General features: G+C 36.5%; 1 protein-coding gene across 3 annotated transcripts in view; it reads right to left on the bottom strand.

Moving 5' to 3' along the window:
- Positions 1-1,918: 1,918 nt before the first annotated feature.
- Positions 1,919-23,971, bottom strand: part of CYB5R4 (cytochrome b5 reductase 4) — a 30,282-nt gene continuing 8,229 nt past the window's right edge. Inside the window, exons 5-16 of one of the 3 annotated variants that reach the window (XM_066315091.1) lie at positions 21,686-21,727; positions 19,480-19,537; positions 18,059-18,116; positions 17,857-17,950; positions 17,252-17,311; positions 16,390-16,512; positions 9,645-9,785; positions 8,338-8,490; positions 7,578-7,728; positions 4,687-4,773; positions 3,403-3,567; positions 1,919-2,533 (exon numbers count right to left, since the gene is read on the bottom strand). In XM_066315091.1, coding sequence (XP_066171188.1) covers positions 2,479-2,533; positions 3,403-3,567; positions 4,687-4,773; positions 7,578-7,728; positions 8,338-8,490; positions 9,645-9,785; positions 16,390-16,512; positions 17,252-17,311; positions 17,857-17,950; positions 18,059-18,116; positions 19,480-19,537; positions 21,686-21,727 — 1,187 coding nt within the window. In that variant the 3' untranslated portion in view covers positions 1,919-2,478. The remainder of the gene's footprint in view (positions 2,534-3,402; positions 3,568-4,686; positions 4,774-7,577; positions 7,729-8,337; positions 8,491-9,644; positions 9,786-16,389; positions 16,513-17,251; positions 17,312-17,856; positions 17,951-18,058; positions 18,117-19,479; positions 19,538-21,685; positions 21,728-23,971) is intronic. The other 2 variants (XM_066315092.1, XM_066315093.1) reach the window with 2 other exon arrangements.

The following is a 23,971-nucleotide window of genomic DNA, read 5'->3' as shown; positions in this document are numbered from 1 at the left end:
TAATCACCACCTTGTCAACTAGACCGTGGCAGTAGGTGCCACATCCAGTTGCTTCTTGAACATTCTATTGGATGGTGATTCCACCACTTCCCTGGGCAGTCCATTTCAATGCCTGACAGCCCCTAAAGAAATTCTTCCTGATGTCCAACCAGAACCTCCTGTGGTGCAGCTTGAGATTATGGCCTCTTGTCCTGTCACTGGTTGCTTGGGAGAAGAGGCCAACCCCCACTTGGCTGCAGCCTCCTTTTAGGCATTTGTAGGGTGAGAATGTCTGAGCCTCCTCTCCAGGCAAACAACCCCAGCTCCCTCCTCAGTTGTTCTTCATATGAGTGAGTCACTCTCCAGACCTTTCTCAAGCCTTATTAATCTCTTTTAGACTTGCTCCAGCACCTCAGCGTCATCCTTGTAGCAAAGTGGCCCAGAACTGGACACAGAACTCAAGATTTAGTCTCAACCAGTGCAGAGAACAGGGGGACAATCCCTGCCCTGGTCCTGCTGGCCACACTACTGCTGATCCAGGCCAGGATGCCACTGGCCTTCTTGGCCACCTGGGCACAGCTGGCTCACGTTCAGCCATTCCTGACCAGCACCCCCAGGCCCTTTTGCACTGCAGCTTTCCAGTCAAAACGTTTTGTGCCACATCACCAGCAATAATGGTCAATTACAAGAAAAAAACCTGACTGCCAGCAGCTCCATTTTAACAGCTGCATTAAGGCTGGGATGATTCCTAATGCAAACAGCCAGACCATGGACATTGCTGCCTTCAAAAAACATTTCCACTTGATTTTAGATGCTCAGCTTGGTGGCCATCACTTTAGGAATGTATTATAAAATTTATAACCTGCAAAAAGTCTTTCAAGTATTAGAACAATGTAAGTAAAACCTAAAAGATACACTACAGGCATTTTTAACAAATTGTATCATGTCTAGATTAGCTAGTTGAAGCAATGTCAAATGACCATTTGTTACTGAGCTACTCACACAAAGATTTATTACAAGTAATAACAGATCTGTGCAAAGCTCCAACAGAAATATGAGGCTTTTAGAAGTGTGACAATTAATCCTAAATTACATCTGAAAAATCCTCAAATGCCTAAGGTTTCCTGAGGAAAACAAGCAACTCTGCTTGTCTTAGCAGAAAGTTCACTTTAAAACTTTGAAAAGTGTCCCTCCACTTAACTGCACTTATAGATACCAAATGACGACTGCTCTCAATGACAGCCTTCTGAAATAACTTGTGACATACGGGCAATAACCGTCAACCATATCCTTTTCTAACTTCAGGACCATTAAACTGAGGAGGGGCACTGAAGAGATGACAGTTCAGTTAAGCATATCCAGTCACTGTCAGATAGCAATTTTAGCCTTTTTAACGGTATCATTAAGACATTTTTCTTGAATGTATTAATGCTACAAGTACCAGTCTTGCTTCGTAAGAGGAAGACATATCCATTCAACACAACAGGAGGACATATACAGTGCTAGATGTCACACCAAACAACACCTATGTATACTAATGACAACATCTAGAAGGAGAGTAGCTGCTCTACTACTTTTTTCCCCAAAATACTATTAGGCTGCAGATTACTGCCTCATGATAACATATTTTTAATAATGGTGTGCAAAAATCACACTGATGGAAGTAACTCCATTTAAAACTAGTGCAACCTGTCAAATATTTTTAAGTATTTCTGTGGTCCTGACCCTGGTATCTGTGCTGGCATGTTTTTTACCTCAGATTGTGTTATAACAAGGGATACCTGACACTGGTCACATGGGAAGTTTTGTGGTAGGCCAAGATTCCATGGCTTTGTTTTGAGTTCTCATCTCGAGTACAAAGCCTGTGGAAACCTTTCTTTATAACACTTATAACACTGAAAATATGAAAAAAATTGCAGAAACACATGAAGCAATGTAATTGTTTTTTTTTATTTGATGCAAATTTTGTATTTTACCAAAGGTACTTTTCTTCTCTGTTTACAAAGCCAAAAATGTATCTGGATCACTTGCAAGTCAAATAGAGACATCAGATGAAAAGGAAAATTTTTCAACGACCGATTACCTGAGTTACAGTGCAATATTTAATTTCAGACAGTATTGCTCTTTGGACTTTTTACAGTAAGAAATAATAAGCTTTATCAAATCAAAACCTTAATCAGAGCTTGTCATAAATTTAAGAATTCTCATGAACTAACATGAAACACCTGACATAATGTACACTACACTTTTTTTGCTTGCCTCTACAATAAATTAATACCCTGGATGACTTAAATATTAGCAAAAGTATTTACAAAAAGAAGATAAAACACAGTATAAAACCTTATTTTTTTTTTCAAAGATATGCTTCTTCCAAGAAACAGTTTGGTACCAAGAGTGAAATTTCAAGTCTTACAAAATTGTTTCTCACTTATTTAAATTCATGAAGATAAATAAATAACACTGAATTGTACAAATAAACATTGATATCCTCCTATGGGTTTATGCAGTAAAAGTGTGTATCTCTTCTTGGGAGTATCCAAGATCCTTCAGATATCTAGAAGTCAGAAATTAGGTTGGCAATATTAATATTTGGAACTCAAAACCCACCACAGACACAAATGAAGCATAACTTCCACACCACTTTGTTTTTATTCAGCCATGCACATTCAACTTTACCCTTGCAAGTACATTTAGAAAACAATCAATGCCAAGGAGCTCAGATATACTATATTAACCTTTTGGGTGATGAAAACAATTTCTAAAAATAAATGCAGATATTTGAATTATCTCAGATTTCTCAAGAGGCAGTATAATTATTGGCCAATATACATTGACTTCAGTAGGACGGCAGAAGTGCATATGACATCATATTGGTTCAATATTTTGAAGCTGGGCAAGAGAAATTTAGAGGACTTTTAATCTTAAAACATGCATAAAACCCAAGAAAATACTAGGCACAGACACAAATAAATGCATTAATTAAAAAAATAATTGAGAAAAATGCTTCTGATACAACAACTCCTTTGAACTTCACTTCTGTAACTTAATTTACCAAGTGAACACCAAAAAAGAAAGCTTATTTCGTATTATTCCAACTTTTCTATGAACGTCAAATTAAAAGCAGCATTTAAAACCTTGGGAATAAAGGTCACTATTAAAGAGTTGCTTTTAGAATCTAGACTACTTACTGTAACTCATGAAACTTACATATTGCTGATACTTACTTAGCTACATATGAACATACTCCTCATATGGTGCAAGGGTTTAATTCCTTTTTTTGTTTGTTTTAGTTTTGAAAGTTTTCTTACAAAGCAGACAACATAAGGCCATTTTTTAAAGACTACAGAAACACTACAGCTGATTAGGTGATTAATTTTTTTTAAAAAAAATTTCACTTTCCAGTTCATTATTTAAAATACTCACTGTACTCCTTGTTCTGTAAAAGGTGCTGGACCACAGATGCAGATAAGCACTTTGGAGTCTCTTCTGCTTCTTTTCACAAACTCAGAGAGAAGAGATGAAGAAATTTTCCCCTGTTTACCTACCCACTCTTTTGATGGTTGTGAAAGAATGAATTGAACCTCAAACCTGGTAAGCAGAAGAATATTTCATAAATATTACCTCTGATTGGAAATCTACTACACAAAATGCTAGTGACCAAGACATGAATGTTTCCTCTGATTATCTTCCTGCTCTGCTCAGCTCCCCACTGCAGTATCAGATCTCACAGGTATTTAGTAATTTCTACTGATCAAGTCAGTCAAATCACTTCCAAAAAGTGATTAAAAACCAAGCACCTCTGTATCTGGGGCTTCTATGGAAAGGAAGAACAGCCTTCACTGTAAATTTGCACAATGTCTAGACTACAAAGCTTTGAATGTGCCAGACATCACTAGGGTATGAAATAGTATTGATTTTTCACTTCAGTGTTGTGAAGGAACAAGAGGTTTCTACTGAGCAAGAATTCAACCAAGAATTAACCATAAACAAAGCCTATTTTTATCACATAAAATCTAAGCAGTGACAATTTATCAAGTGGTAACAGCAAGGGAACTGAAATTAAAGGGTAACCTGATAATCCTGTGTCTTCTAACAGAACTATGGCCTGCTGAATTAAGTTGACATTGCACGTGCACTACTTGCATTTTAATCTGCAATTGCATTGTAATTGAGGGCAAAATGCAACAATTATTAAGAAAAATTTTATGTAATGAGCCTATTTAAACTTTTAATTTCTACATAAACATTTTCATAACCAGTGACACCAAGAAGATTTTTCTAAGACTTCTCTAAATTCAGAAAGTTTCTCCTGGGGTACATTCCTCTTCTCTCTCTCTTCTGTGCTCTGTTTTGCATAACTGCGTTTTCTATAGTTAAGGCTAAGGCAAATTTTCTCCCGCATCAAAAAGCTGCTCAGTTTTAAAAATCATCTCATCTAACATATCATCTCCAGTATTTATCTATTAAACACTGTAAATCAAATCCCTGGCTTCCCATGGGACCTACAGAACATAACAACACAGCCTCTACTATGCATCTGTGAGCAATGGATGTCCTTCCACTCCCTAGTTCTCATTATATTCTTAGCCAAGAGCTTACAGAATCAGAATCTGTCCCTGTGCCAAAGCTGTACAGCTGGTCTAAGCCTCAAGACTTTTTCTGTACACAGAGATATTACAAGTTGTTCTTCACGAGACTTTTGACTACCTTTCATCTTTAAGAGCTAATTGCTCTAGTTGATTTCTCCAGAGTATGTCATCCTCGGTTTTGTTGAAGAAGATCAGCTTCACTGTCCTTAAAAAAACAAAACAAAATTAAAATTAACTGCAGATTGTTTCTGTTAAAGAATCAGAACTTAACACATCATACAGAAACCTTTTACTTATTTTTTTTTTTTGCTTTCTCCAGAGCAAAAGTCAAAATGAGACACACTGAACAAGCTTTCAAAAACTTGCCTGGTATAGACAAAACAGCCCCAAATCAGCTATGCTACATTTTTAAACACTAAAATCATCTTATTCAGAAACTAGAATGTTCCAGAATCTTTACATGCTTCCCAGGGCTCACTTCTCTAAAAAACTGAAAATAAAGCCCACTACACTAAAGCAGGGCTCGAAATAGTGGCACAGTGCACCACAGCATCGAGTGTTACTCAGGTGGGAGCAAAGTCAATAAAAAGTGCATAGGAAAGCCATGCATTTTGTTCATTGGGCACAAAAGTATTAAATGGTTATTTGGAGAATAATGTTTTGAGACACCCTTACTGGTACTTCCCAGGGTAGACAAATGCATCTGCTGCAGTTTTGCTCAGTGCTCAGCACTATAAAGGACAGATAATTACAAACGTGGAATAAACTGGTCACAGTCTTGCTGGAAATAAGGGAGAACACAACTAAAATGACGAAGTGGAAATTTAGATATGATCTCCACCAGTAAAGAAAAGCTGGTTGACAGAATGATGACAAAAATTTAGATAACAAATAAGAAGCTTCATCAGCCCTTTGTAAGGAAAGACAGTGAATCTATCATAGTGGAAACTACTTCAAGGGATGTAGATTTTCATGAACTAAAAACACTAGTATGCAAGGTCTTATGAAAGACTGCTCTGAAAGAGGAGTTACATACCCTTAAAGGATTTTAACACGGAGGAAGAAGAGGAGGTAGAAAGTTAAAAAATTACCTTCCAAACAAAAATGATGATGAAAGTGGGATACTATATTAAAAGTGAATATGAGAACAGAGTGGTAATTTCAAAATGAAAAGCTGGAGACAAAGATACAACTATCAAGGAGAATCAAGAATAGATTACAAGCATCCTGTACTTTAGAAGAGCATTAGCTCCCTATCTAGTGTTTAATGCCTTTGTGATTCAGTCCTCTTTAAGAAACGTACCCACCTGACTGCAGTTGTACACAACTAGTAAAAGGAGCAAAAAAAACCTTATCTGAAAAAGGAAGAGAAGAGGACCAATATTCTTTTATAGTCAATACTTTGGCCAAATACAATTTGGCCCACAAGAGGGGAAACAAGACAGAAGGAAGAGCATCATGACTTGATGCACAAAAGGATAGTGCAGCTATGAAGGGAACAAATTATTTTGCCCGTTTACAGTAGGCAAGAAATAGACCTTACAAGATAACAGGCAGACTTTGTCTAGACAGTGAGAATGAAAATCCAATTATCTAAGCCCACTGCAGCAAATGCTGCCCAGGGAAGCTGAAGATTCTCCAGTGTTCACTGCAGCCCCAGAGGTTCAGCAGCACTCGCCCAGCACTCCAGACAGAGGTTGCTTTGGCACCCTCACGTGACAAGTCTGTCATTGTACAAATTATTCCTCAGCTTTCTGCAATTTTTGTCCTAGCATATGCAATCCAAGCTTACGGCTAGTTACTTTGCAAAGTAAGACAATTCTATGTAAATCATATTTACACTGCTCATACATACATATACACACATATGCATCTCATACAGATAAACATGCATATATAAAAGACACTCAGGGAGTACTTCCTCAAAACATACATTGAGGGTTAAAGAACAAACATAAGGACAAGGAACCAAATTGCCTAGAACAGTCATATAAATAGCACCTGTCTCAGTTTAAGTCACACTAACATCTAAACAGCCTCCACAGCAAGAAGCAAAAATTTATTTACTTTGACTAGTAAGGAAACAGATGCTGTGCACCCTAAACTAGCACTGAGTTCCCATATGAAATTGAGCTGAAAAGAGCTAAAAATGTGTTTCCAAAAATCTGTCGGATGATAGGCTCATCCTTTGGATTTGCAAAGCCAGTCAGCCACTTTTTATCTGCTACTGACAGTACAGGACATTTCAGAAGAGCCAAACAGTACAGCCTCTCTGCTCACAGAACAGGATTATGTGTAACTGCTGAAATAAAACAATATAAGAACAGTGTCTGGATTTAGGGTTTGGTTTTTTAGAAACAAACTTCTGCAGTCTATATCATCCTTTGTAGCTTTAGTATGAAGATCAGTGTACAATTAATCTATGTTTCAACAGCAGAAGTACTAGTTCTGCAGTTCTTAAGGACATAATAACCTGTTCCCTTGACCAAGAGCAAATAATGCTTTCTTGTAGATTTTACAGAGTACAGAATGCATACGCACTGCACATATTTTCATTAATTCTATACTTACACAAATGACATATAAATCTGTGAAAACTGGAACTCAGTTACTGCTGCTTAGCTGGTGAAAACCATTAACTAACTATTCTAATGTATCAGAGAGAAGCCATAAGTAAGCAGCTGCAGCCCTCCTGAGTCCAAAACCCAGTAACTACTTGTAATATTTCCACACTAAAAAAAGACACTCAAATCTGAAGCTAATTTAAAAAAAACCTCCTCAAAGTTTCTACTCAGTGAACTCATTTGTACCAGAACTAAAATTCAAAATCAGACCATTATGTTATGGTAGCCAATGACCTAATAAATGGAAGTTGCCTCAGCTTCTGACAGACTCTTCCCTAAAGTGTGCCAGTTTTTGGTGTAAGTTGAAGAAAAATGCTTTCATACTATTTTGTTTTGTTAATTGTTTTATTAACACTGAAGCCTGTGTGTCAAGAAGTCCACATACCTGAGACAGCTAACTTCAGTCAGAGAAAAATTCAGCAGCTTAACCATTGGTGTGAAACCTGTGCCTCCCGCCAATAAAAAGAGATCTTCTGAAGTTTGAACTTGGGACTTCTTGAAGTTGCCTTCAGGATTGCTGACAGAAATATAGTCTCCTTTATTTAAAAAATTAAAAAAAAAAAAACAACACATTAATTTGATGAAAACAAGCTAATTAGCATTCTGACTTTTTAAAGACCATTTCATATTGTCTTCATCTTTGTAATATTAGGGTTTCTTTCAGAAAGGTACTATAAACTTCACATAATGATCACTCTTGTTAAAAGAGGTACAAATAAAATGTTTTCTCTTGATGGATTTTACACAATATGAGTACACAAACATTTGCAAAGTCAGTGTTAAAAATCTACCTCTGCATCTGAAATGGAAAAGCAAGTGCATCCTAAGTCCCATAAACCAGACCTACATTCTTTTGCAGAAGTACAAGAAGCTGTTCTCAGAGCATATGACACTAAAGCCATCAACTACGATGTGTGATACAGTTCACATAGAGCACTCAGGAGAGAACTTTATGTAATGGACAACTCCTAGTTACAGTGAGGACAAGCCTTTACATTCAGGGAATGGAGAATAAGGTTTAAAAGAAGTTTTAAGCAGGTCCTGATTAAGAAGGTAAACAATAAAAATGTCACAATACTCAGACAGTGAATCTTTAAAAATAATGCAGTTGCAAAACCAAACACAATCCCCCAGCATATATTTACCAATTTGTAGGTGGTCAAGTGCCTGTGTGAACAGTCCATGGGAATAAATTTTAATCATTAAATATATATGCACTCCATCATGGCAAGGTGGTTCTTGGAAATCCAGTGACAAAAAAGGCAACACAGGTGTGTATGGTTTTATTACCTCTGTCCCTAGAGAGCAGACAGAAATATAGCTCAAATAATATAAAAAGTACTCTATATTCAGATACTACAAACAAATACCAAAATAAACTAAGAGTAAATAAATACCCTGCACCATAAAAATAAAACCATTCCATGCTTTTAGGCAAGTTATTACCTTCCACTGCACCAGTTTTTATTACAGAATTGGAAGCCTTCTACTTCCATTTAACTTGAGTATGTTATTTCCATGCTACTTAGCAACTCAGGACACAGGATGAGAAGATTTTGAGTCATCCCCAAAGAATACGAAAATCTAAACATTTTCATTAATTTTCAAGTACCACAGCTTGATTTATTCTAAATTTAAACAGATTTTTAATATTGCACAATTATAATTTCTTGCAGTATCATTTCAAAAAGCTATCATATAATGATAGTAAGATCTCAAGAGCTGGACACCAGTAAAGAATTAGGAAGGGAGGAGGTCAAAACAGTTCTCAATTAATGGATGTTTAACAAGTGTTCTGTGCCAAGCACAGTGATCAGTATAACTATTAATATGCAAATTTTAAGAAGTACCCTTTATAATAGTTAATTGGCTATTTCTTTGACTTCCATTTTCTTTTTTTAAGCTCTTAGAAAAGTTTGAAGAACAGCACATTGAAGAAAAAGCGTATGTGCTTTTCAAGACACATTCCTCTCATAACCTCATGTTATCGTTAATATTGCACAACTGGAGTGTAAAGCAGTGTTACCATGACTACTATAAATCCCTCAGAAGAAGGAAAAAAAAAAAAAAAAAAAAAAAAAAAAGAAAAAATTGCAAGAGTACCCTCCTCATTTCAAAAAAGCTGTAAACTACAAGGAACTGACTAATGATACATAAGACATATGCAATAAGCTTCCCACACTTCAAAGATGAATAGCACTGCTTTGGTGTTTTTAAAGGGAGAGTTGACAGTACAGAGAATAAGGTCACCAGTAAATGCCAGCTATCCAAATAATTACCTTTCATTAATATTAATCCAGTCAGTTAATTATTAAGCACTGATCGTGATCCTGAAAGCAGAGACTAGCCAACAACAACCAGGGAATTAGTGGCCATGGACTTGGCATTCTCTCAACACTATGAGAAGGATTTATGTGAATATATCCATTACTACATTCTCAAATTTTCTTACCTGCAATAACTTGTTTGAGGTAAACATGCTGCCCAGTGGGAATACAGAGATGTGTGCCCTTAGGCAACATCAGGCAGAAGAGTTTGGTGTCATGGGTAACTTGTGTCTTAGAAACCAACTTGCATTTTCTGTAGAACAGTCCTAAAAACATTTCACTTGTTAGTTAAGTTTCAATCTATCATTCTGTTATTAGATATCTTTCAATAAGAGACACAAATCTGTGTATTTCACTGTACACTTAGAAAATAAATAGATGCTTCTTGTATAATTACTTATACTAATTTTTATAATTCTGGACTAAGGACTCATTTATATTGTTATTTTAAGAGCCTCTGAGTTGTTGACTGGGAATAAGTAGACAAGTACCAAAAAATATCAGAACCATTTGTACCAAATTGCACCTGCACTGAGTTCCCCATACAAGTACAGCACAAGTACACACAAGCAGACTGAAACCAGCTGCTGGAATGCAAATGAAACGCAAGTCAGCATCACACCACACTCCTCAGCAACAGCCACCCAGCAGGCTGAGGGAGGTGATTCTGCACCTCTGGTCTGTTCTCGTGAGACCTCACCTGGGGGTAGCACATTCAGCTCTGGGGTCCCCAACATAAGAAGGGTGTGGACCTGCTGGAGCAAGTCCAGAAAAGGGCCACAAAGATGAACAGAGGGCTGGAGTACCTATGAAGATACAGTGAGAGTTGGGGTTGTTCAACCTGGAGAAGAGAACGCTCCAGGAGTTTATAGGAGCCTTCAGTAAAGAAGATGATCATGAGTAATTTTTCCTCCTCTACTTTTAGAAGAGCATTGTTCAGATAGGCCTTTATTTCGGCACTGCAGTATTTTATCTCCAACCTGGAATATCAGTGTGATCCCAGCACCACACTGCCTAAACAGGTTTGTAACTCATGGGAACTTTCATAGGCTACTAAGTACTGGAAGCTCTGCAAAGATTTAAGAAAAAAAAAAAAAAAGCTAACAAACAACAAAATCCCATGAGCAGCATTATCTAAACTTCATACATCCAAAACAAGCCAAATAATAATTAAGAAAAAAAAAAAAAAGGCAGAGAGAAGAAGCCACTTTCCTACAATAATCCTACCGTGTCATTTGCCATTTTTAATGTAGAATTTGTGACCAGTTCCAGTGGATATTTTTACGTAAAACCTCTCATGATTTGACAGGTTATGAGAATACTTGAGCATGACACCCTTCTAACACTTTCTACATTGGTGCAATTTCAGTGAAGTAGCGTTTTTTCACCCTTTTTTCATTGTACTGAAAATTACTCATGTTGCTCTCATGAATAGCTGAGCTACTCATGAAACAGGATGAGATGCAAAGGAAATTCCCACCAGGCATTACCATGAGGATGGTCTGGCCAAACACTGGGGCTTTTGCTCAGAGGTAGTCTCTCCTTGGAGATATTCAAGCCTTGAATGAACAGCTTTGAGCAGGAGGTTAGATCAAATGGCTTCCAGAGCTCCCCTTCAACCAAGTCAGTTCACAATTGGCATTTTTCTGCATACACTGTTTTTTTGAAATTATTCAAATAGCTACTAGTGAGCTATCCACTACAAATGCCTGCAGAAACACAATGTAAAGCTTCTAACATGGAATAAATATTTCTTTATGAAGATTTTATCACATCTTTCATCTAACATCCTACAAATCCCTTATTTTGAATGAACAAGCATTTCAAATGAATCAAAGGAATGCCTAAAGCCCTTAAAAAGTAGAAGCCAGTAATTCCATTTCATACCAATCTGGAAGTAAAACAAAACATCATCATCTCTCCAGCTACATAAATATTATGAAAAAATTGTGGAAATTTGTTTTCTATCCTTCTTTTGAAAAACAGTACACAATAAGATTGCAAAGTACAGCAGCAAAATAAATACACTAAGATTGCTCTTAATTCTGCAGGCTTAAGGATTGCTTAAAAGGATGTGTGAGGTTGGTAATATAACCATTAACACTCATCAGCTAATACTCTTATACATATTTGGGAATAGAGAAAGAAGTTTAAAAACTGATTCATGGACTGATTCACTCTTCCCTGACAATTTTTTCACCTTTCCAGCCTAATTCCAGCCTTTTCCTTGTAAATAATCTTTATCTCCCTCATTTTAATTGCCACACAGAACTTTTGTCTTGATTCATTCGATAGAACTTTTGAAAACCTTCTAAGTAAACTTCTAGTTTAGACTGTAGTCTTTGCTACCTTAACTAAAAATAGTTCATTATCAGTCATTCCTATAAAATCTGAGGCCACAAGCAAAAACAACTGTCAAAGCAGAAAAGACTTCCAACAAAAGGAGCCAGCCCCTAGTAGGAAGCTGAAGCCAAACAGCTGGCTTTGTCAACCCACAAAGCCTTGTTAAGTGTCAGATCTCAAAGACATATGATTTGCTACTATACAGAAGCAAAACGTACTGTTCTCTCAGTATTTATTAATTTTAGATCATGATGTCAATGTCTAGCAGCAAATCCTAATTTTTCAGAGGAGGTTAGGTTTGATTAAACATCTTGCAGACATCAAGTGTCTGCACTGCAGCTCCTGATCTAGAGGAGAAGCAGCCCTGCAGCCCCTCACTACCAAAGGCTTGCCACAAAAAAAACAACACAATTATGGGCTACAGACATCACTCTCTAAACTCAGCTACCACCTTTGCTGGAATCAAGAACTACAGCACCTTGATTTATAGGCATAGGAATTCAGTTTTAGTAAGAAACCTGCTGCAGAGATAATGATATCTTTTGGGGAGTATTATCCTTCTACGTGTTCTTCCTTGTCATGAAAGGGAGTTTAAGAATTTTTCCTTAATGATATTTTTTGCTTTTCTTCAATGATAAAACTTCAGTGAAAATTCTTATTTCTTAGTTACTAGTCATAATCCTAGTGATGGTGCAGTCGTAACATCAGCCTGTTGGCTTGGGAAAAAGATGAATAGCTCCACTACCCTTCCACCTCAGGTAGAGGAATTCTGCCCCATTCCCAGCATTTACCACCCAAATATTCCCAACCACAGTAAGCGCTGTGGCAGCACCCTGCTCCCTTCTGGTACTTCCAACAAAAAGAACTTCTATGATCATCCACTTGATGTATATGAAAAGCACTGCACAAAACAACAAAATTGCATCCCATTTCACCTGTCAGAGACAACACCACCTTGCTTCTTTACTGAACACTCTAAACATCTGCCATTAGTTGCACACTCTTTAAACAGCAGAACTTAGTAATTAGGTTACTTTTCAAAACAGGAATCTGAGTAAAAGTTCAGAGGAATTTTCAGAAGGAAGAAGCAGTTTATTATCCATGGAAAAAAATACACACACACCCCCAAGTCATCCCTACTAACATAAATTTTTAATTGCATATGGCTACTGCTTTTATGTTCATGCCCCCTCCTGAGTGGGCCTCCATGTCTTATTTCCCAGAAAAGACACCAACAAGAAAATCATGTCTTAATATATATGTGAAAACTTGCACTCTGTCACTGTGCTGTATATTATGGTTGGTTGAAAGGGGTCAGGTTTTAGGGTTTGTTTTGGTTTATTTTGTTCTAATGAGAAAGCTCTATCTTACTTTTCATACTGCATTTAAATTTCACAGGATGCCAGCCCTACGACCATAAGCCTTTGTTTACACTTTTAATGACCTGTTTCAAAATATCTACCTAAAAATGTCATCAACTCACCTACACTGACAATGTAATTATACTGAATTGTGTTTTCTATGCAATACTGTGGGTTATAGATAATTACTTCTCCAGAAAACTAAGCACTTAATCCTTCTTAAAGAGTAGAAGCAGTATTGAATATTCTTCTGAATCTCCTGACCATCCTATGACACAGCAATTAACTGAAATTGCAGTATTGGAAAAAAATTCCCCTTCAGTTTTGAGGAAATTCAACAATTCTGTTCCTTCCATACAATTAACTAAAATGCGCTGGCCAAAATATTAGTATAAACTCAGCAAGAATTTGAGAGTACGTAGGCAATTTATCTGTGAATATGATTTTCCTAGCCTATGGAGAAAAAAGTAGGGGCTTATGTTAATTGTTTCTTCATATAATAAAGTTATCATAGGCTTACAGAACCATCTTTGCATTATGTTGTTGTTCCTGAAGAAGATCTTTATCACTTTTTTACAGAATTTACATATGTCAGCTTTGAAAATAAATATTAAATAACTCTATAAAGTATAGATGATTCTGCACATCTGGTGGTCACACACCTGTCCTTTACAAACTCATTCCTGAATGCTGTCATATCAACAAGTAATAAAGACATCAAGTAATTAAGACATAAAACCAAGTAAACTTTTCAAGTGTCAATCTTGACTGGCTTTCAGCCCTTCCTCCTGTGCTCTGAATACAATGGAAATGTTTTAACTGGTAAATATACACGGAAATACTAAAAAACTCAAGACAAGAAAAACCTCATGAATTAAACACCAGTGCTCCCACAAGTACTGACTATTCACATGCCACCAAACTGGAATAATTTCAGGCAAAATTATTACTTCTATTAAAAAGCATAAGTTACTTAAAGAACTAGTAATACACTAAATTTACATAATTTTTTTTTAGAAGTGTAACAAGATAACATAGCTACTTCCTATTCTGTTCCCAAATTTTCAGAAGTGGAAATTATCATTTGCACTGTCTCCACACAAGACTTTCATACTCATCAGAAATAAAGGGCAATGCTGAGTGTAAGCAGAGGAAGATTCAAGTGAAAAAAATCAGAATATTTAGGGCAACACATCAGTACTACTGTATATTGAGTGCTGCATAGAAATACCAGATATAAAGCTATAAAACAGCTTTTAAAAATCATTGTTTTAGCTATTAATTATTATTTCTTTGTTCATGCTGCACAAGATACATGACTTTTTACCCATAACATTATTTTGCTGCCACAAAAGTGGACACAAAAATAAAAACTCTGTAATTTAGAATAAGGGAGCACAATCTAAGCAGAAAAGGAAAATGTTTACTTAAAATTAAACCAAGTGAATAGAAGGCTCCAACATGTAGATTTTATGGCTCAGCTGAAAGCATAGGTTCAAATGAAGGAAAGACAGGTAGGCCTGAGCATTCTTGTTCTATAAACATTCTTCCGTGCTCAATTTTAAATCTGGAGATTTTAAAATTAAAAATCCGCGAAATAGAGGAGTTTCTGGAGTAGAGATTAAAAAGCAATAGATATAAATTTATTTGTTAGATTCCTCAATTCCATAATCAGGGATGAAACTCAGGGTCAGCAAGCCCTTTAATTCAAGTTCATTCATATTCAATTTAAGCTGATGTGAACTCAGTCAATGATACATAATAAAGTTATCCAACACCTGTAACACACCCCTGCAGACCAGGAGAAATGTTATGTTGGAGATTGACTTCTTAGAAAAAAAAAAGGAAAGTAATTATCTAGAAAGCATCGGTTACTAATGATCAATATGCGTTTTGTCAGTTGCATCTAACTACCCACACCTTCCTCATTTGCAAAGGATCTATAAAGCCACTATATTCTAGCTCTCTTGTTCTTTCAGATATCTTCTCTTTCTGTTTCCTATAATCACAAAAAGCCATAAGGAGGGAGAAAATGACAGTGGACAACATGTCAGATCAGGCTGTAACCCCTTAGATACAGAGGATTATATTGAAAAATCTAATTTTAAAGTGGATGACTCTACAGTTTCCAAAACTCTCAAAAGGAAAATTACATTCCATATAAGCTAAAGGTAGCTACAGAGATGTGCTTTTATGCAATCTTCCATTTTTTATCACTGTAATCTCTCAACTTTAAAGGCCCACATAGTATAAATGAGGGCCAGTAAGAGTAAGCAACATTTCATTAACATGGCAAGCAACATTTCATTAGCTCTTAAAAATGCACACCTTTGGTTTCACACATAATAAGGCAGACTGTAATCCAACAGCCAATTTTTGAGCTTTATTAGACAGATGACCAAGAGGGCTTTTGAGAAACTAGGTGACTGCAATAACATCAGGAGTGTGGTTACATTACACGATGTAATCGTGCAGAAATGTTTAATTTAGCTGAAACAAACCCAAACACACACTGATCACTGAAATATACTTTGGTGCTGCAACAAGTTCATACTATTCTGTAACCACAAAATGAATCTATATTATAACATTTACTGCTTCTTGCAGACACATCAGCTTATTCAGAGCTGGCTTTAATACCTACACATGACTTGAAGTCCCTTATTTAATCTGAGCTCAAGTGTAGTGTACTGGAAAAACCTTACAGCACTGACAGACAAAATTGCATCTACTCTAAGAACTGGAAGTGAAGGTTTTTGATCCTTCACTCCAGTTACTCCCAAAATCATTGACACAAGTCCATGCACTCTCTCCACAGGGTCTACTGAGGAGATGTTTTTCAAATGGACAGAGAGGTCATTAAGCACACAAGTAACCATGAGATGGAATTGTTGGAACTTGGGAACTGTTCACCTTCCCATACTAGGTTTATCGTCAACTCCACTGTGGGATAAAACAAACCAAGAAACTAAAGCAAAGCAAAACACCCCCCTCCAAGTCAAACTCTTCCTAGGAAAATGCCTGAATAGCTTTCAATATCAGACAACAATTATGAAAGAAATGAAGGTACAACAACAGAAAAAGAAAATCCTGAAAAAAACCAAATATGACTAACAAGCTCCAAGAAGTCCTAAAACAGCTGGCAGCTGACCATGAAACTGCTTACCTCTGTCTGTGCATTTGATAAATGTATTGTGACCCTCCTGGGGCTGTCCCAGCATTTTCCAATGAATGTTATCCTTTTTACTTAAGATAATCTCTACTTTCCCTACTTTTTCAGCAATATTTACTAAAAGAGAAAAGATTTCATATTGTTACTTTTAGTTATACTTCATACAAATATTATTTCACACATCAACTATAATGAAATTCAGAACAATTACTCATTTCTCAAGACACACATAATTAATTTTTTATATCAGAATATCTAATTCAAGGTACTTCCAACCTACTTCTCTATAATGTTTTAGAGTGCAGTTAAAACAACTATATAACTGCATATACATAATTAATACACATTATTTACTAAATAGATTGTGAAACTAGGAAACTTCAGAGAGCATTCTAGTCAAGAAAAATGCTCATGAACCTGGAGTCCTCATGTACTGGAAACTGGTAGTTACCACCTTCTTTTCAATTTTAATTAATTTCAATATTTGAATTAATAATCAAATCCAAGAAAATCACAGTCTAAGCAAAGAACAGTTTACAACAGAATACACAAAAGAACTAACTTCCAGCTAATTTAACAATTAATCATATTTAGAGGGATCAGCTTATCAACCATCAACTTATTACTTTCACAGGCCCAAATGTCACCATTAAAAAAAATATATAATGTTATGGCTTGGTTTGATTGACTGTGTCAGGACCTGATGGTAAGTAAAACTATAAAGTATCTGATGAGTCAGAAAAATAAATTGAAATTCCACATTCTGATATCAGAATCATACAATATCGTGAGTTGGAAGGGACCCAGAAGGATCATGGAAGTTCAGCTCCTGACTGGACTATCCTAGAAGACATACAGAAGTGATGCAAGACACAGAAATTACCAGCCACATCTTCTGAAACTTCATGATCCAGGTCTGAAAGAAATACAAACAAATTCTGAGTTAAGCAACAACAAAACTATTCCAGCCATTATATATACAGAAAGTATAAGTAAGTCTAGGAATACTGAGTGAAATAATAACCCTAAAAAGTTATGCATGTTTACTTGACCTTGAAATTTGACTCACAACTTCTACAAGCCTCATGCATGAAGGCATTATTTTTCCCATTACTTTTAACAACGGCTCATGTAAAGCTACCAATTATTGTATTTGCCCTTATGAATGAGGGCTTTTAATAACCATAAAAAACATACTTGAAGAAAAACTTTACACAACTTTAAAATCACTTTCTTACTCCACTTTAGTCCACATGTAAGAAATTCAGTACATAATAAACAAATGAAGATGTGAGTTGATAAATAACATAATTCCTTTACATCAAGGCACTTTAACAATCTCTAATGAAAGAGGAATAAAATATTAACTGGTATGTGTAAAATGTTTATGGTCTGATGAGCACATTTTAATACAGTAGAATAAAAATTCAGTACTTGCAACTGTAAAATTACAGTACCTACCAACTTCTACAAGATATGAGTGGTCATCCATGATGATCTCTCCCCTTAATTGTTTGTCTCGACAGTCAACTATCACCAACTCGGCATTCATGTCCTTTCATAGCCAAGGGAAAAAAATCCAACAATTTTTATAAAATTCTCCCAGAATTCAAGCTAGGTCACAAGTGGATCTTGTATTTCTCCCTTTATGATATATACTTACCTTCTGCTTAGTATATATGACAATTGTGATCAAACTATCTGTTTGGAACCAGTCATAACTGCAAAACAAAAAAATACAATAAAGAACAAAATACATACTTTTTTTGACCATATTAAAACATATTTAACCTCATGCCTTCAAACTGAGCTTGTTTAACAAATTTACAAGCCAAACATATTACTTATTACTTTTGAAGACTCAGCTCAAAGTCAGTAATTTTGACATAATCACAAAAATAACTATCTTATTATGTATCCTGATAGTCAGTACATCATAGTTAAAATTGCATGGCATTAGTTTTACTTAAAAAGCACATGCATTCTCTTTGTAGTACATGAACCTTGTATATGGATGATCAAAATCTTGAGTCCAGACAAAAGCATTAAAGAGGCAGGGTGGCTTCCAAGAGTTAAAGATTTGATGAGCATACCACAAAACCACAGTTCCCTTCATCTCCACAAATCAAGTTTTAGCATTCATTCCTATTTCCCAAGTCCAAACCTTGTAATAAATCCAGGGTAAAGTAAAAAAAAAAAAAAAAAAAAAAAAAAAAGAAAGCCTTTGAATGCTCATTATTGCTCATTATTTGCATGGCCTTACACTTGCCAAGAGGTAACTTCCATCTGCTCCTGGACCAGAAACACAGGCACAAAGGGAGAAGCAAACACTCCTAACAGCCAATACATTTTAGGCTGCACATTATTCAGTCACATGCCAGAATACGGCAGACACATGGGAAGAAAAGCAGTGACGTCTGGAGAGCACTTCAGAATTTAAACCTCATTCCAACTGTTCACAAGCCACAGTATTTTATGACTAGGGCATGTAAGTAGCCCAGAGAACACACACTCCGAGGGGATTTTGATGCCAAGTGAGAAACTGCACCTTGAAGACCAAAGGCATCATTGGAGTAAAATGACGCCTCAGTGACAACAGCAGGCATATCACAAGGACCTTTTAGGGCCTGCTTTACTTTACATATTGTAAAAACTTGAATGCAGTTATCACATCTCAATATATTCCAACTTGAAATGATGCCGTTTTCAAGGCATGGTCATTGTTTATGGACAAATTAGAGTCAAGAAAGTACTCAGTCCAGGTGAAATCACTTTTCATGAGTTTTCTCAAGAAACAAAACTGAGGAGCCTGCAAATCTAAGACAGCAAATGTATACATTTGTATACAATCAAGGCAGCAAGATTTAGGAATCAACAGAACCGGCAAAGAGCCATCATCTGCCCATATCACCTCTGGCAAGTTGTTTAAACCTGAACTTCCTTCATACAAGGATGGTCATGACACATACTCATTTAACTGAAATTTCAAGAGCTACCCATGGAAGAACTTGCCTTCTATTTGCTAAGAATTGCACAGAATTCTTAAATAGAATGTCCAACAGACAATGACAGACAAAGGCTTACCTTGGACTTAAATCTTTAGCAGAAGAAGTAGCCAGTACTTTCTTCTCAGGAAGCACACCTACAAAGAGCAGTCATTAAAATATTTGCTGGGATGTTTGCTTAATATAAATAATACTCAACTATTTTTGAGGCTTGTGGTTTTGGTTTTTTTAATTGTATGTCCTAGGTGTCCCTCAAACAGTATTTGGTGGTTTTATTTCCACAGGTAGCCAGACTATATACATTTTGTATTTAGTTTTTATTCAGCACTTTCTCTTGGAGAGCAGGGTCCTAAAGCATAGAGGTCTACTTCAGAAATTAAGAGTTCTATACATCACACTACCTGGGTCGTACCCAGTTTCACCTGTTATTAGCTTGTGCTTTTACTCTTTGTGAAGCACAAAAAGACAAAAAAGGTTATCTGAATGACTTTCCTTTAACAGAACTATTTGTTTATACAAACCGGATGAATAAATTCAAATTGAGATGTCTGATCTAATCTAATTCACAAGTAAAATTTAATATCAGTCCTAATCTTTCTACACAGCACTTTACTAGGAATCCTCACAGAATTCAGATACTCACTCTAACTATTTAACTGCATGAAACAGTCTGAAACACCCTGGCTGGGAAGCAACAATTGGTCAGTCTTTCAAAATGTCAGTTATAATAATCTCTGGCAGAATACAAATTGAACATATTTGGCAAAAACTTGAGGACAGAAAAAAGCAACCGCAATCCTGCATCACTTTCAACACAAAGAAGCTAAAGAGAAGGATGATGGAGGAAGCTGCAGACTGAACAGCTGGCAAGTAGTGGTTTCAAGCCCAAAGGCAAACCTTGCAAACCTGAAATGACTATGCATAAAATAATTAGCATATGAATTCTCAGTTATCCAGATTATTATCTTCTAAATGCCAATAATTTTTGTAGTATGACTACAAGCTTAAACACATAATTGAGTGGCTCTACCACGAGGGAAGTAGATAAAAACAAAAAGAGCCACTCTGGTCTAATCCAATCTGTCAAAACTATTTGATCATCCAGAATTAACCCAAAGCCATTAAAAATCAGTCAAATTACTTATTCTTTGATCCTTAATTACTCCTAAGCACACACCATCTGCAGCTGCCAAGGAAGCAAAATGGCAGAGCAGTCAGATCACTGCAAAAGAAAACAAATCACCTAACAATAAAAGCCTTCTCAAAAGCTAAGCCTTTCTTGAGGACACACATAGTATGATTTGCTTGGTCTCCAGGGATAACAGGAATCCACAGTCATACATACTCCTATCTGCTTCTGCAGGTCCAGAGAAATATATGAACAGCCACGATAAAACAGGACATTCTGGCAAACCAAGTTATTTATGAATTAATTTGAAATACTGTAAGATGCTACATGAAAACAGTGATTCATGCTGCAATAAAAAGATGATGATTCAGGTGATCTGTGAACCAATTAAGCAAAGTGCTCTATTAGTCATGGTGATCACAAATAAAGAAAAGCTGTGGGTGAAGCCAAAGGCTGATGGTAGGCATGAAATGAAGAGTGTAAGGTGGCCAGATGAACAGCAGAATTACAACCCTGCACATCACGGGACTGCTTTGCACGGTCCCACTGGACAGCAAGGCCAGCGATAAAGGCTCTCATGCCATCTTCACAGCCACACTGGAAAGAGCTGGCTTTGGTAGGTGGACTGCATCACAGACAGAAAATGAGTACAACTGCCAGTCACAAAAGGTGTGATCAGCACTCAAAAGTCCAGCTGGAGGCTAGTTACTGTTAGCACTCCCTAGGGAACAGGGAATGATGATATCGTTTCACACTATCACTAGCAACCTACACTCTTCCAGCCAGAGCAATAACATATCATACAAACAGGCAAAACATGAAAGGCTAAGGTTATCAAGGGATGCAGAGAGACTGAAGAAATGGGCTGACAAAAACTTCATGAAGCTCAGAAGGAAATGCAAAAAATCTTCCCAGCATTTCACAGACAATCTGACCTTGCTTGTCCATCCTACACCTCCCTTGTCTACACTACCCTACTGCAGTTTTACAATACTTGCAAACATGGAATTCAAAATACTTCTGAAATTTCCACAGATCATTACAGCCTCAGCTCTGGATTCAAATGCAAAGATAAGCGTGGGTAAATACTGCTCATTAAATGATATTCACATAAGTTTGAGATTCACTCCCCACTTCGATTAAGGTGAAAACTTACCATTCAGCTGTTTCTTGTCTTCAGACACAATAGAAGAAACCTCTACAAGCATTAAGAAAAAAACAACAAGAGCAACAGTTAAGAAGCTACAGTACTTGCCCACATGCTAAATTAGCCAAAGTAAGGATCTCCAAATAAACATTCCAAAAGGCTTAACAGAATGACCAAGATGCTTCAGACATCAAGAAGCAACAAATAAATGCAGCACTAATTACCATTCCAAAAGATTATGTCTAATTAAAAACCTGGTACATTACAAGCACCAAAAGTTGCACAGTACTTACTTAAGGACAGGAAACGGCAGAACCCTGACACTTCAAAAAAACCCATCACAAATCACCTTTTATAAACTTTATAGCTAAAAAGTTCACTGAATCTGTTAAGAATTCCAAAGACACTTGTCTCACAACATGACATAGTGAACTGTAAATCTGACCAACTAAACCCTTAGAAATCTAAACCCAATCCTTGGCAGGAATACAGGAAAAAGGAAATCTTTCTATAAGCTCCTGCTGCCAAATGGTTTTACTTTCAAGTTAATATCTGAGTTTTTCATTAATTCTACTGTATGTTACAACTATTCCAAACCAACCAACTCTACCAGGCAAAACCAAAACCAAAACAAAACATCATCAAAAAAACCCAAGGTGAATTACACAGTGCCAATTCATTTATAAGGTGCTCAACTTGATGGAAAAGGCACTGCACCTCTCTATGACATGTCCTTCTGTTCACAGTAAATGTGTGGAGAAAGCAGACTACTGGATATACCTGGGCCCCATTCTGCCCTTCTCTATATTGCACATCTTAGAATGCCCTAATATGAAAGATCCAATTTATATTCTCTCTTATGGGAGCCAAGTTTGTGAACTGTTCTTATTCCCTTTTATGAAAACCAAAATGGGAATGTTTCTTCCCTGTTCTTCCATATCCTTCCTCTCTGCATCATACCAGCCAGTGTGAGAGGAAAAATGCTACAGAGAAGCTAAGGAAGGCTCCTAGAGCAAAGCACCTACCATACAGTATTGCAAAATTACTTCAGAGCTCTTCAAGAACAACCTTCATTAGAGGCTTTCATGTTGTGCCATTGAAAGGTAAAAAGAAAACACTCCACATATTTTTAGCTGAGGTAAAAAGAAAATGCTCCACAAAAGTTTGGCTGAGGCAACATTTGTCTGCATATTCTACTATACACTGCTTTTTTGTTTCTGCCAGGATGGGCAAGGTACTCACAAAAACTTCTTTCTAATGAAAGGTACTTTTTTGTATTTAGAAGTCTACTCTAATTTCACTACATTTAAACACACTGCACACTGCACAGAAATCAGCAATTTTAAGGACCGTGTGAGACACACTGAAGGCAGGCCCTGCCTCTCTTCTTTGGACGACATCACAGCTCAGTCTAATCTTGTTGAATTAACAATAATACAACATGCATTCTGACTCCCAACTAACCATTAAAGCAACACAAGGACTATGTTACAATACACTATCAAGTGTCTCTGGAAACATCAGCAGTATTAAAATTTTTCAGAATGTGCTAATGCTTACAGCTGAGCACCCTGAAGGGACAGGAAGCAGTTTCATGCTGTCCAGGTTTGCTGAGGGAGATTCTGAAATCACCTCTGAAATCACCTGGGTATTGCTCTGGCCTTCTCAGAAAGAACAAACCCTACATGTTTCAGTGCAAAGATCCACTGTAAAACTACAGAAGGGACACTTCAGTATTTCTTCTTAGTCACTATCAAAGGATGAAGCAGCATTCTCAAAGTCCAAGTTGACAAAACATTAACTGCCACCAACATTTTCAAAAGACTCTTCTTGCTCAAAAGAAAAAAAAAAAAAAAGCAACCTACAGCGTGCAAGGACAAACTTCAGCTTCCTTAAGCAGTTCAGTAAGCAAATTGCATCATCTCCAAATCACCAGAACACAGGAAAAAAAAACCCCTAAGCTAAACAAATACAAATCTTCCAGCAATGGCCCAACAAACCAACATTTGCCTTCCTTGATCTGTACTGAGATTGTACCAAACTGCAAGTACCAATGTTGTCCTACTACTGAACACACTCTCTGTCACAAAAGAAAGCAATGTCATCCGTAATTTGATGTCTTGTCTTCCCTTTATACTTATGGGGCCCATTTAATCCTCTATTCAAAAACATGCACCTTAACTTAGTTATTCTTCTATTCTGAAATGCAAACTTTACAGAATATGGTCTTCTGGAAGGATAAGAGATTAGACTTACTGCTAGCTAATAGTGAAGTAAGTCAATCACTTTTTGATA

Source organism: Sylvia atricapilla, chromosome 3, assembly GCF_009819655.1.
Source record: "Sylvia atricapilla isolate bSylAtr1 chromosome 3, bSylAtr1.pri, whole genome shotgun sequence".
In the NCBI taxonomy this organism is placed as follows: domain Eukaryota; kingdom Metazoa; phylum Chordata; class Aves; order Passeriformes; family Sylviidae; genus Sylvia; species Sylvia atricapilla.
Note: the sequence above shows the minus strand (reverse complement) of the source record. Positions and strands in the feature narration are given on the sequence as shown.